Source organism: Crocodylus siamensis, chromosome 6 (genome assembly GCF_052110815.1).
Source record: "Crocodylus siamensis isolate JL-2025a chromosome 6, ASM5211081v1, whole genome shotgun sequence".
Lineage (NCBI taxonomy): Eukaryota > Metazoa > Chordata > Crocodylia > Crocodylidae > Crocodylus > Crocodylus siamensis.
The window spans coordinates 7,336,786-7,347,410 of NC_143400.1; the positions used below are offsets into that span (position 1 = coordinate 7,336,786).

A 10,625-nucleotide genomic window follows, 5' to 3' on the forward strand; every position below is an offset into this window, starting at 1 on the left:
TGCACAGATGTGGTGTATAGTCGCACCACACACACAGACCTGGTGTGTACACAGAGCCAGGTGCATGTGTGTGTATGTAAGTGGCACACACAGACCTGGTGTGTGCGCATGTGAGACAGACACACATAGACCTGATGAGTGTGAGAGACAGAGGCTGTGTTGTGCGTGTCACAGACACCCAGGGAGTGTATGGCGCGGTGTGAATATGTGCGCATATGTCTGTGTATATACATGTATATATATGCGTGTGTGTATACACACACCCACATAACCCCACGTACCCACGTGACACAAGCACGCAGGCCTGACGCAAGCACGCACGCACGCAGTACGTGCCCCCCACGCCCTCCAACCTGCGCCCTCCCGGCCCCGCCCCCTCCGCGCGTCCCCCTCCCCTCGGGAACTACCCGCCCCAGGCTGCTGCGGGCCGCGCGGGGGCTGCTGGGAGCTGTAGTCCAGGGCGCCGCGCCGGCGGCGGGGGGGGGCGGGAGCCCGGACTCGCGCTCCCGGCAGCCCCCGCGCGCCGCCCCGGGTCGCGGCCGAGCGCAGCGCGGCGCAGACGACAGGTAGGGCCGGCGGGGGCGGCACGTGGGGGCGCTGCCCTGGTTCCCCCGCCCCGGGACCCCCCACTGGGCTGCACTGGGGGGTGCTACTGGGTTGCATAGGGGGGACCCCCATCCCCTCCCCTATTATCCCCCCCCAGCCAGTGCCCCCCAGTTGGGGGGGCAATTCCTGCCCATCTCCACCCCCTGACATCACTTGCCCTCGTGGGGTGGGACCTGGCCACCGCCTTCGGGGGGGTCGAGTCCTGCCTGACCCCTGCAGGCGCAGGCCTGCAGCATGGGGGTGCCCCCGGGGGTCTTTGCAGGACCCTGGCACCAGGGCGCGTGGTGGGGTGCCGGACAAGGAGCCCTTGGGGGCAGCCGGGGGATGCCATCGCCATGCGCTCCCCCAAACGGGAGGGCCGAGCGGCATTGGGGGCCGTGGGTTCGAATCCCGAGTGGCGCTTTCTCGCGGGGCAGGGGTGACGGGGGTGCTCGCCAGGGTGGGGCGCTCGGGTCCTGGCGGGCCCCCAGGGTCGGGGCCTGCAGGGTGAGGCTGGGGCGAGTCTGTGCGTGGGGCTGTTGGGGGTCAGGCGGGGGAGTTCGGTGCCCCCGGCACCTTGTCCCGCACCCGGCTCCTGTCCCTTGGAGCTGGCGGTCCTGAGAGGTCCCTGGTGCAGTCTGGCTGCCCTGGCACCATGGAAGAGGGGCAGGTGTGCCCCCCCAGCAGCCCTGTGGGGTCCAGCTTTGCCCAGAGCTGGGTTGGGGGAGTCAGCGCCTGTCTCTTGCTGGTGGGCTCCTGTCCCGGGCTCTTGCAGGGGTGGGCTTGGCTCCTTCTTTGAGCCGGATCAGGCTCACCAGGCGCCTCCCCTGCATCCCAGGTCGATGCCGAGGGGTTGGGACGACCGGGTTTGGCAGGGTGGCTGGGCTGGGCTGGCTGCAGGTGGGGCAGCAGCTCACTGCTGCTGTGAGACTAGACAGAGGGGAAACTGAGGCACAGTGTGGCAGGGGTGCGATCGCCTAAGCCCTCTGAACTGGACACCCAGGTGTCTTCCTGACATCTTGTGTCATGTGTCTTCCCTGCTAGTCCTTGCTTCCTTCCAGCCCAGCGTCACAGGGCAAAGTCCATCCTCGACGTGCTTCTCAGGGCAGTGTCCAGCACCCCTGGGTGCTGCACCAGGTGCTGTACAATGACCGAACCAGCTGCCCCTGCCTGTAAGAGCTTGTGGCATGTGTGCAAGCCTGTACTGGACGGGGGCACAGCGGGGCAGCGCCAGCGGGCTCTGGGCTGGGACCGGGGTCAAGGGAGCTGGGGCAGAAACAGTATCTGCGGCGCTGGGAATGGAGCCGACATCTGACACTTGGCGGTTGGCGTTCACCAACGCCCTGGCAGGTGAGAGGGACCGGGCACCTGGGGAACCCAGTCCGGCTTCCTTTCCCCCACGGCACAGGGCCTGGGGTGGGGATCTCATTACCAGCTCTGCTTGGGGGGCAGGATTTGCGTCTGGTGCAGCTGGCGGCAGGACTCAATCTCAGGGCAGGCAGAAGCGAGTTTTACTCCCTCCTCCCCCCCCCCGTGCTCCAAGAAGCTGACTTGACCTTGTCTGGGGGGCAGTGTCTCCCCCTCCCAGGACAGGAACCAAGCTGCTTTCTCTGACCCCTGTTCCCTTCAACCCCCTGCTTCTTATTTATATTCCTGCAGCCTCTGCCAAACTCTGGGCCCCGTGGCGCCGGGTGCTGCACAGAGCCAGAGAAAGAGAGGCCCCGCCACAAGAAGCTGAGTAGCCCAGGGGAAACTGAGGCACAGAGGTGGTGACCTGTCCATGCTCGCATACCAGGTCAGTGGCAGAGTTGGGAACAGACCCCAGAGCTTTGGACTCCCCCGCCCGTGTCCACATAGCCCCTGGGCCAGCTCATTGGTGGGTAGCACGCTTGGGGGTGCAGACAGATGAAGCGCTTGATACGCATTAAGCCTGAAGCCAGGTTAAGGCAAGTGAGGGACAGGTGGGCCAAGCTCTGCTCTTAGTTCGTCGGGGTGGATCAGGGTTAAATCTGCATGGGGCAGGTTTCGTCTGTCTGCTCCTCTCCTGGTTTAGGCTAGCCCGGCAAAATCCCTTTGCGGCCTTCCCTTTCCCCATCAGGCAGCTGTGTCCACGATGGCTCCGGGCCCAAACTCAGCCCCCCTTCTTCCATTCCCTGGGACCCGGCTCCTTCCCCACTCCCCACGTTGTCCTTCACACTCCGGCTTCCCCGCCCACAGCCTGCCTGCCCGCCCAGCCCAGCAGCATGGCCGGAGCCATCCGCCGCGCGGCCAACTGGAAGCGGGAAGAGGTGCGTGACCTTATCGCCCTGTGGGGGGAAGAGTCGGTGCAGCTGGCGCTGCGCAAAAACCACCGCAACCAGGCTGTGTACGACGCCATCGCCCTGCGCATGGCGGCCCGGGGCCACAATCGCGACGGGCAGCAGTGCCGCAACAAAGCCAAGGACCTGAGGCGCCACTACAAGCAGACGCGGGATGCCAACCGCCGGGCCGGCACCAAGCGCGCCACCTGCCCCTTTTACAAGGAGCTGTCCCGCATCCTGGCGGGCAACCCGGGTGGGCGGCCGCGCCTCCTGCCTGGGCCGGGCCGGGAGCCCGAGGACACGGATGTCAGCGGGTCCGAGGAGGCGCCGTGTGAGGTGGCGGAGGACCCCGGCGAGGGCCTGGTGCTTTTCAAGACAGAGGAGCACGAGGCTGTGCCCCTGCTGCATGAGGGCAGCTCGGATGAGACCAACCTGGCTGAGTTCCAGCTGCCCCCGCTGCCCCCGCTGCCCGTGGCCGCTGACAGCCAGCCCCCGCCGGGGCAGCCTGCCGAGACCCCCCCCACCTCGGACTCCGACGACCCCGGTGAGTGAGGCTGATAGGCCTGCTCTGAGATGCCTGCCTCTACCCCCAACATGTCCCCTGCTTCCGGGAGCTTGTGACCCTGAGCGAAGCTATGGAACTCCTCTCACCCCCGCCCCTCAGAGCAGGAGCCCGTCCCGGGGAGGGTATCGTCTTGCTGGCTCCTTTTTACCCCTCTCCCATGAGTGATCCCTGTCTGCCCCTCAGGTCCTTGGCTGTAGAGCGGGGGCACTGGTACCTTCCCTGACCCCCTTCCCACCACCCGGGGGCACTGGGGGGCCCAGGTTGGAGGTGACAGCATGTCTGTGTTAACACCCGGGGCCCCCCCTGCCTTGAGTGCTTTGTCTATCAGGGCAGCCCCATGCTGCTCGCTTGGTATCTGGGCCCCTCCCTGCCCTCCATGCAGGAGCCCTGCCAGGGTCCTTACCCTATGGGTGTCACATGGCAGCCCCGAGCTGTGACTGATCCCAAACTCCTCCTGACACCGCTGAGGCCTGCTGCTATGCCCTGTGCCCAGTACAGAGCTGGGTCCCATGGGTGGGGAGCCACAGAGGCCTGGTGCTGACAGCTGTCCTGATCCATAGTTCCAGCCTGTCTTGTGGCACTGTCCTGGAAGATGGCAGTAAGGCCAACCTGTGGGGTCCTCTCTCCTGCTGAGCCTCTGCCCACCAGTGCAACGTCCTGTAGGGGCTGGGTGGGCATCACCCTACTGAGCATAGGCCATGCCCTACCTGGTTGGGGGCAGGGAGACCTGCTGGGGGCACTAGCAGACCCCCAGCTGGCCAAGCCATGACCGTCTTGTCCCACTTCTTCCCCCTCCAGGGCCGCCCCCGGCCGTCATCGGGCCCTCGCGGCTCCCGCCGCAGACGGCAGCTCAGCGTGTGACCAATATGCGGCGGCGCCGGCGGCGAACCAAGGAGGAGATGTTGGGAGAGCTGGTGGCCTCGTCGGAGCGGCGGGCACGGGCGGCTGAGGAGTGGCGCTCCCGCATGGAGTACCACCAGGACCGGTGTGCCGACCTGCTGCGCCGCGGCATCCTCCAGGCCCGTCGGGCTGCCAGCCTGCAGGCCCAGCGCATCGCCGAGGGCACCCGTGAGGTGGTGGCCGTGGCCCGGGAGACGGTGGAGCTGCTGCGCGAGAACCTGCGTATGGAGCGCGAGACACAGCACACGCTGCTGGGGCTCCTGGCCCGCCAGACCGAGTGCATGGAAGCCGCCGTCCACCCGCACCCGCCCGCCCGTGGCAGAGCCTCGCAGCCCCCTTCTTAGCACCCCCACATGGTGCACTGGGGGGACAGGGGCCGGTGGTGCATGGGGCCACCCCTGCCCCTCCTCGGCGGGGGAGCCATGCTTGCTGGGACCGGCTGACCTTTGACCCCCTCCTAGGACCACACGACTATGCCGGAGCCCCCTCTCTCCTCAGGACACTGAACAGCAGGGATCCTGGTTTTCCCTGATAAAAAAAATTGCAAATTCTATGATAAAAAACCCCAAATCCATGATTAAAATGAAAGCCCCCCCGCCAGCCCTGCTGGTGCCCCTCACCCCACTCCAGACTCCCCAGCCCTGCTCATGCCCCTCGCCTCTGACCCACAGCCTCTACCCTGCAGCCCTGCTGGAGGGGGCCCCCAGCTGCCAGGGCTATAGGGCCAGGGACCCTGGTCCGCAGCCCCCTGCCCCCGAACACAAGTCAACGGCTGCTGCAGCAGGAGCACGGAGCTGGCTCCCACCTGCAAGCCTCACTTACGTGACAGGCTCCAGGAGAAACCGAGCGTGGGCCAAGCCCTGGGTGACTGAGAGCCTCGGGCCCTGCCCTGCCCTCCCCCGTCTCCCTCCCCCTCTGCAAAAGTGGGAAATCCATGGGTTTCTCTGCCAAAAGGTAAAAACTGGGTTTTCTCTGATAAAATAGGGAAATCTGTGGTTTTCTCTGTTTTTCCGTGGGAGACGGAAAACCCGGATCCCTGCTGAACAGACTAGCTCCCCCTTTCTAGAGGTCCCCCCCACATCCCAGGAATGTAAATAGTCCCCCTCCAACTTGGTTTTCTATAATAAGGCAATTACCTGCCCCCACCTCCCTATGAACTGATTCCTGGTTGGTTTGACTGTTAAATAAAAGTAACTTGGGTCATCCCATGAGCTGCAGCATCACTGCCTCTGTTAGCCCCCCATGACAGGCCTCCCCGTCCCTGGTTGTGACGGCAGAGCTGGGTGCAAGCTCCCGTTTCACATCCGTTGAGCCCTTTCCCATGTCCCACCCTTCCACAACTGCTCTGTCCTCTGCCCAGCACATGCTTAGGCCTCATGAGATTGGGGTGGACTCTCCTTCAGCACTTGAGATGGGGTCCCTCAGTGATACCCACCACCCCTATGGCATTGGAGGCTGGAGGGGTCGGAGTGAGCTGGGCTTGGTGCCCTGGAGGGCCCAAATCATCCCATAGTGGGTGGGTTTTTCAATGCTCCATGCTGCTGGAGGTTTCCAATGTGGAAGCACGATGCCGCAGCTCCTCGCCCGGGCTCAGAGGTTGGGTGGAGGTGGCAGGGACTGGGTGTCCAGCTGCTGTGCTGCCCCATCCACCTGGACAGGGTGTGAGGCTGGGGGGGTCTGACCAGGGGACCCATGCAGCCTTATTGTGGTCTGGGAGGAAAGTCCATCTCTCTTTTCCAGCCAGGGGTCTTAAAACACCTGTCCAGGTTGATACACACTTGGCAGCGAGGGCCCTCAAAGGCTTTCTAGACCTTGAGAGGTGAATTGAAAAGCCCTGGCCTGGGCAGGCTGGGTCGCAGGGCTGTCACGCAGGACACCTGGGTTCTGCCGCCGTTGTACCGTGTGAATGATGTGGGTACAGTGTGCCTCAGTTTCCACCCGCTTGGTCCATGATGTGGGTAGCCTTTATGGGGTTGTTAGGGCTGTCTATGTGTGTTGACAGCTGATCCGTGATGACATGACCTCCTCGGACCCCCTGTTTGCCCAATTTCGACTTGGCCTTGTAGCTCTTGGAGGCGCAAGCTGCCTTTTTTCTCTGATTTGTACAGCGCCTGACACCCTGCTGCCTCAGCCTGCCGAGGGGCCGCTTGGGTGCTCCAGCGCGGGACCCCCATCTCCGTGGCGTGGGACCCAAAGGCGCGTTCTTCCCAGGGCGTGGGCTCTTTCGTCGGAGGCTGGGGCATAGGGGGGAGCTCACCAGTAGCGCATGCGGGGCTTGATATTTTTAATCACAGCGCCAAGCGTTTAGAGATTATTTACAGGGATGGCTTGTAGTGGCGTCGCTAATGGCAGCCATAAAACTGGCTATAAAGCCCATTCCCCATGGAGGGCTATAGGCAGAGGTCTCTCCCGGTTCACTGGGAACCAAGGCAGTGATGGAAATCGGCATGCCAGACAGAGAGGGCTTGCAATGAGGGCTGGCCGCTGGGGAGGGAGACGGGATGCTATGGGGTGCCAGGGGATGTGGGATATCCAGACTGGCTGCATTGAGTGGTGCCCAGGCCCCTGTGTTTCTGGATCCTGCTCAATGGCACCACCAGCCTCAGGGGAATAACAGTGCCACCCCCCTCCAGGCTCCAAGTTCGAACCCCCAGTGCGGGCTGGAATAGGCCCCCAGCTCCAGCACGTGGGGAATAGGGGCTTTGCTGAGGTCCCTCTGACCTGTGTCCCCCAGCAAGGGGGTCTCACAAGCAGGTTTCTGTCTGACAGGCGCTGGCTGTGCGATGGAGGGGGTGGCGGGGCCCCCCAGCGCCCTGCCCACGGTGCTGGCTTTCCCGGAGGGCGACAGCCTGGCGGCCCAGTTCCTGCAGGCCGAGCTGGAGCTGAACGCCCGCCTGCGGGAGATGGTGTTCCCTGAGCCCGTCTGCTACGTGTACAGCCCACTGGAGTACGCCTGGGAGCCCCACCAGGACTACGTGCGCCGCTACTGCCGGCCCAGCGCTGACGTCCTCTTCCTGGGCATGAACCCAGGGCCCTTCGGCATGGCCCAGACCGGGGTAATGCAGCTGGGCAGGGCAGGGGAGGGGTGCGGGGGGCACACAGGGGTGGCAGGAGGCGTCTTGGTAAGGCTGGTGGCTCATAGGGTGGCAGAGGATGACCCATAGGGCCTCAGACATGGGTATGGGGGGCTCCAGGTAACACCCTGTGGGCCTGATCCTGCCTGCCCTACAGCCCTTGGAACCTTCCCTTGGCCCAGGCTGGACTCTTGTGGCACTGTGAGCCAAGACTGACCCCCCACCTGCCAGTGCCTGACAGCTGCTCCATCCCTGACCCCCTCTGACAGCCCCCGGGCCTGGGGTCAGAGGTCAAGGGATCAGCAAAATCATTCAATAATGCACTTTAAATGGTAAAGGGAGGGGGGCGGTGGGTGCCCGCCAGGCTGCGTTAGTGCCCTGGCTAATTAGCAGCTCTGGGGACGGTGGCCAGGGAGGGTTTATCTTGACCTGAGACCCAGGGGCAATTATAATGGGGGGGGGGTGCGGTGGATTTGCTATCCCTGAAATGCATTGATTGATTGGGCTGGCCGGGGGTTACGGGTCCCTTTGGGGACTCCTGGGGTCCATCCCCAGCTCTGACTGGGAGCCAGTGGGGCAGAGCAGGGGGTGCTGGGGCTCCTGGGCTCTCCACCAGCACTGGGCAAAGAGTAGGAATATCTAATAGGTGGTTGGGGCAGGACTCCTGGGTTCCCAGAGAGCTCATCGTAAGGGGAAGGGCGCTGGCAGAGCTGGGAAAGGAACCCAGGAGTCCTGGCTCCTGTGTTGGCACCCACTTCCTGCTGTGGTGCTGGCCCCTGGGGGAGGGTCCTAGGCTTGGGGTGTGTGTGTGTGTGGAGGAGGTCTGGTGGGTGTGGGGTGGGGAGGGGGTCCTATGCCTGGTGAGTGTGTTTGGGAGAGGATCCTAAGCCTGGGGGGTGTACTGGGGGAGTCCTAAGCCGGGTGGGGAGGGGGTCCTAGGTCTGGTGGGTGTGTGTTCGGGGGGGGCGTCCTTATGTTTGGTGAGAGTGTGTTTGGGGGGGATCCAATCCTGGTGGGAGTGTGGGGGGGATCCTAGGCCTGGTTGTGTGTGGGGGGGGGTCCTATGCCTGGCCGGTTAGAGGGGGAGGGGGTCCTAGGCTTGGTGGGCGTGTGGGGGGGTCTTAGACCTGGTGTATATGTATGTGGGGGGTCTCAGGACTGCCATGGGAAGGGGCCCAGCCTCTCTGACCCTCTCCTTCCCTGCCAGGTGCCCTTCGGCGAGGTGAGCACCGTGCGGGACTGGCTGCAGGTTGGGGGGCACGTAGGCAAGCCGGTGCAGGAGCACCCCAAGCGCCCCGTGCTGGGGCTGGCCTGCCCCCAGGCTGAGGTGAGTGGCGCCCGCTTCTGGGGCCTCTTCCGCACCCTGTGCCCGGAGCCGGAGGCCTTCTTCCGCCGCTGCTTTGTCCACAACCTCTGCCCGCTCCTCTTCCTCGGCGCCAGCGGCAAGAACCTGACGCCGGCCGACCTGCCGGCATCCCAGCGCGAGGCCCTGCTCCGGGCTTGCGACGACGGCCTGGCCCGGGCCGCTGGGCTGCTGAGGGTCTCCCTGGTGATCGGCGTGGGCCGGCTGGCCGAGCAGCGTGCGCGCAAGGCGCTGGCTGCGGCTGGCCTGCAGGTGCGGGTGGAGGGGCTCCTGCACCCCTCTCCCCGCAGCCCCCAGGCCAACAAGGGCTGGGAAGCTGCGGCCAAGGTCCGGCTGGCTGAGCTCGGGGTGCTGCCCTTGCCCAGCCCCTGAGCTCTGTCCTGCTGCGGGGCCGGGGTCCCTCCTCCTCTCCATCCTCTGCCTGGTGCCTCCATGGGCACCCGTGTTTATGGTGCTAGCCACTGGCTACTGGGCCCCCCAGCTAATAAGATGGAGCTCACAGCCACACTACATCCTCCCCCCACAGCCTTACAGCCCCCTCTCCTCTCACCCACTTAACACTACATGCCTGGGTTCCCGCGGGGGCTGCCGGGGTTTCAGGGGCACCCTATCTGCCCCCCTGGTTTCCATCACGGTGGGACTAGCTGGGCCATGGAAGAATACTCCAGTGGCTAGGGCTCTTGATGGGGCCATGGGAGGTGAGGGGTTAAGCCTCTCCCGTGCTGCAGCCTTCTGCTGGGACCGAGTCCCAGAGCCTGCCTCAGTTTCCCCATCTGTGCAGGGCAGGGAGGGAGAGGAGGGGGTGCTGTAACTTCCTTACCCCCTAAGGGCCCAAGAAGGCAACACCCTTTATTTTTAGTTAAGGGGCTCGTGTCCCGCTCGGCTTCCCATGAGAAACCCTCTGCCCCAGGTCTCCCAGGAGCCTCTGTATCTCCAGACCTGCTGGCTCTGATTGCCATACAGTCTTGCATACCATGCACCCCTGAACTAGACGCCTGTTGTTTTAGAAAGGCAGAACGAGGGAGGAAAAGCTCTGTCTTTGCTTCTGCAATGGGGCGGGGAGGGGGAGCAGGAAGGGTGTCCACAGTCAGCAGCAAGTACAGCCTAACTTTTACACTCCAGCCCCAACCAGCAGAAACTACTATTTCCATATTTCCTCACTTATACTCATCCCACCCCCACCCCCAATTCCAGGAGCTGAATCTGCTTGGCAGGAGACGCGTGTTGTTTTCAAGCATACACGGGACTTGGGGGAATGTAGCAGGAGGACAAGTGAATTGCCCTGGCTTTGGCTGTGCAATGGCCTGTGCAATGGCCTGTTTCACTCCAAGGCTGAAGCTGCGCTTTGGAGAGAAACGGTCTGGGTTAAAAATCTGCTGTTAGGGTTGGCAAAATCTCTGTCTTGGGGAAGATTGGGCTGGATGCTGCTGCCCAGCAAGCAGGGGGTGGGGGGGGTGTCGGGGAGCTGATGACAAGGCATTAAAGATTTCTGCTGGGGCCTCTTGTCTCCTCTGACTCCCTCTCTCGGCGGGTGTTAGCGGGTGTGATGTCCTTGGAGAAGTTTGGTGGTCGGAGCCCTGCCTAGAGCGGGCCTCCGGTCCAGCCCCATCGACAGTAGTCATGTTCTCCTTGGCTGGATGCTGCTGTGCCCACTTCTGGGCTGGGGTGGGTGGGGATGATCTGCACTTCCCTGCTGACTTCACGACCCTCTGGGGAAGACAGGGGTCAAGGATGCCTGACAGAGGTGTCGAGGATGTGCCCCCGCCACCCTGGTCAGAGGCAGTGGGGGCTAATGGGTCTGGAGACATGGCTCTGCAATTCCCCAGCTGCCATGCGGG

The 10,625-nt window shown here is 63.8% G+C and overlaps 2 protein-coding genes across 3 annotated transcripts; both read left to right on the forward strand.

Moving 5' to 3' along the window:
• Positions 1 to 434: 434 nt before the first annotated feature.
• On the forward strand, positions 435 to 5,561 carry LOC149860826 (uncharacterized). Of its 2 annotated transcripts, none has more exons than XM_090052973.1 (4): positions 435 to 566; positions 2,245 to 2,380; positions 2,803 to 3,429; positions 4,249 to 5,561. In XM_090052973.1, the coding sequence occupies exons 3-4, from the start codon at positions 2,829 to 2,831 to the stop codon at positions 4,692 to 4,694; spliced, it is 1,047 nt and encodes a 348-aa protein (XP_089909099.1). In that variant the 5' UTR covers positions 435 to 566; positions 2,245 to 2,380; positions 2,803 to 2,828; the 3' UTR covers positions 4,695 to 5,561. The 2 variants fall into 2 exon arrangements, with proteins under 2 accessions (XP_089909099.1, XP_089909098.1); XM_090052972.1 differs by lacking the exon at positions 435 to 566 and adding an exon at positions 576 to 1,935.
• A 144-nt stretch (positions 5,562 to 5,705) lies between these two features.
• On the forward strand, positions 5,706 to 10,022 carry SMUG1 (single-strand-selective monofunctional uracil-DNA glycosylase 1). The gene is made up of 2 exons (XM_090052974.1): positions 5,706 to 7,406; positions 8,632 to 10,022. The coding sequence occupies exons 1-2, from the start codon at positions 7,134 to 7,136 to the stop codon at positions 9,157 to 9,159; spliced, it is 801 nt and encodes a 266-aa protein (XP_089909100.1). The 5' UTR covers positions 5,706 to 7,133; the 3' UTR covers positions 9,160 to 10,022.
• Positions 10,023 to 10,625: the final 603 nt, after the last annotated feature.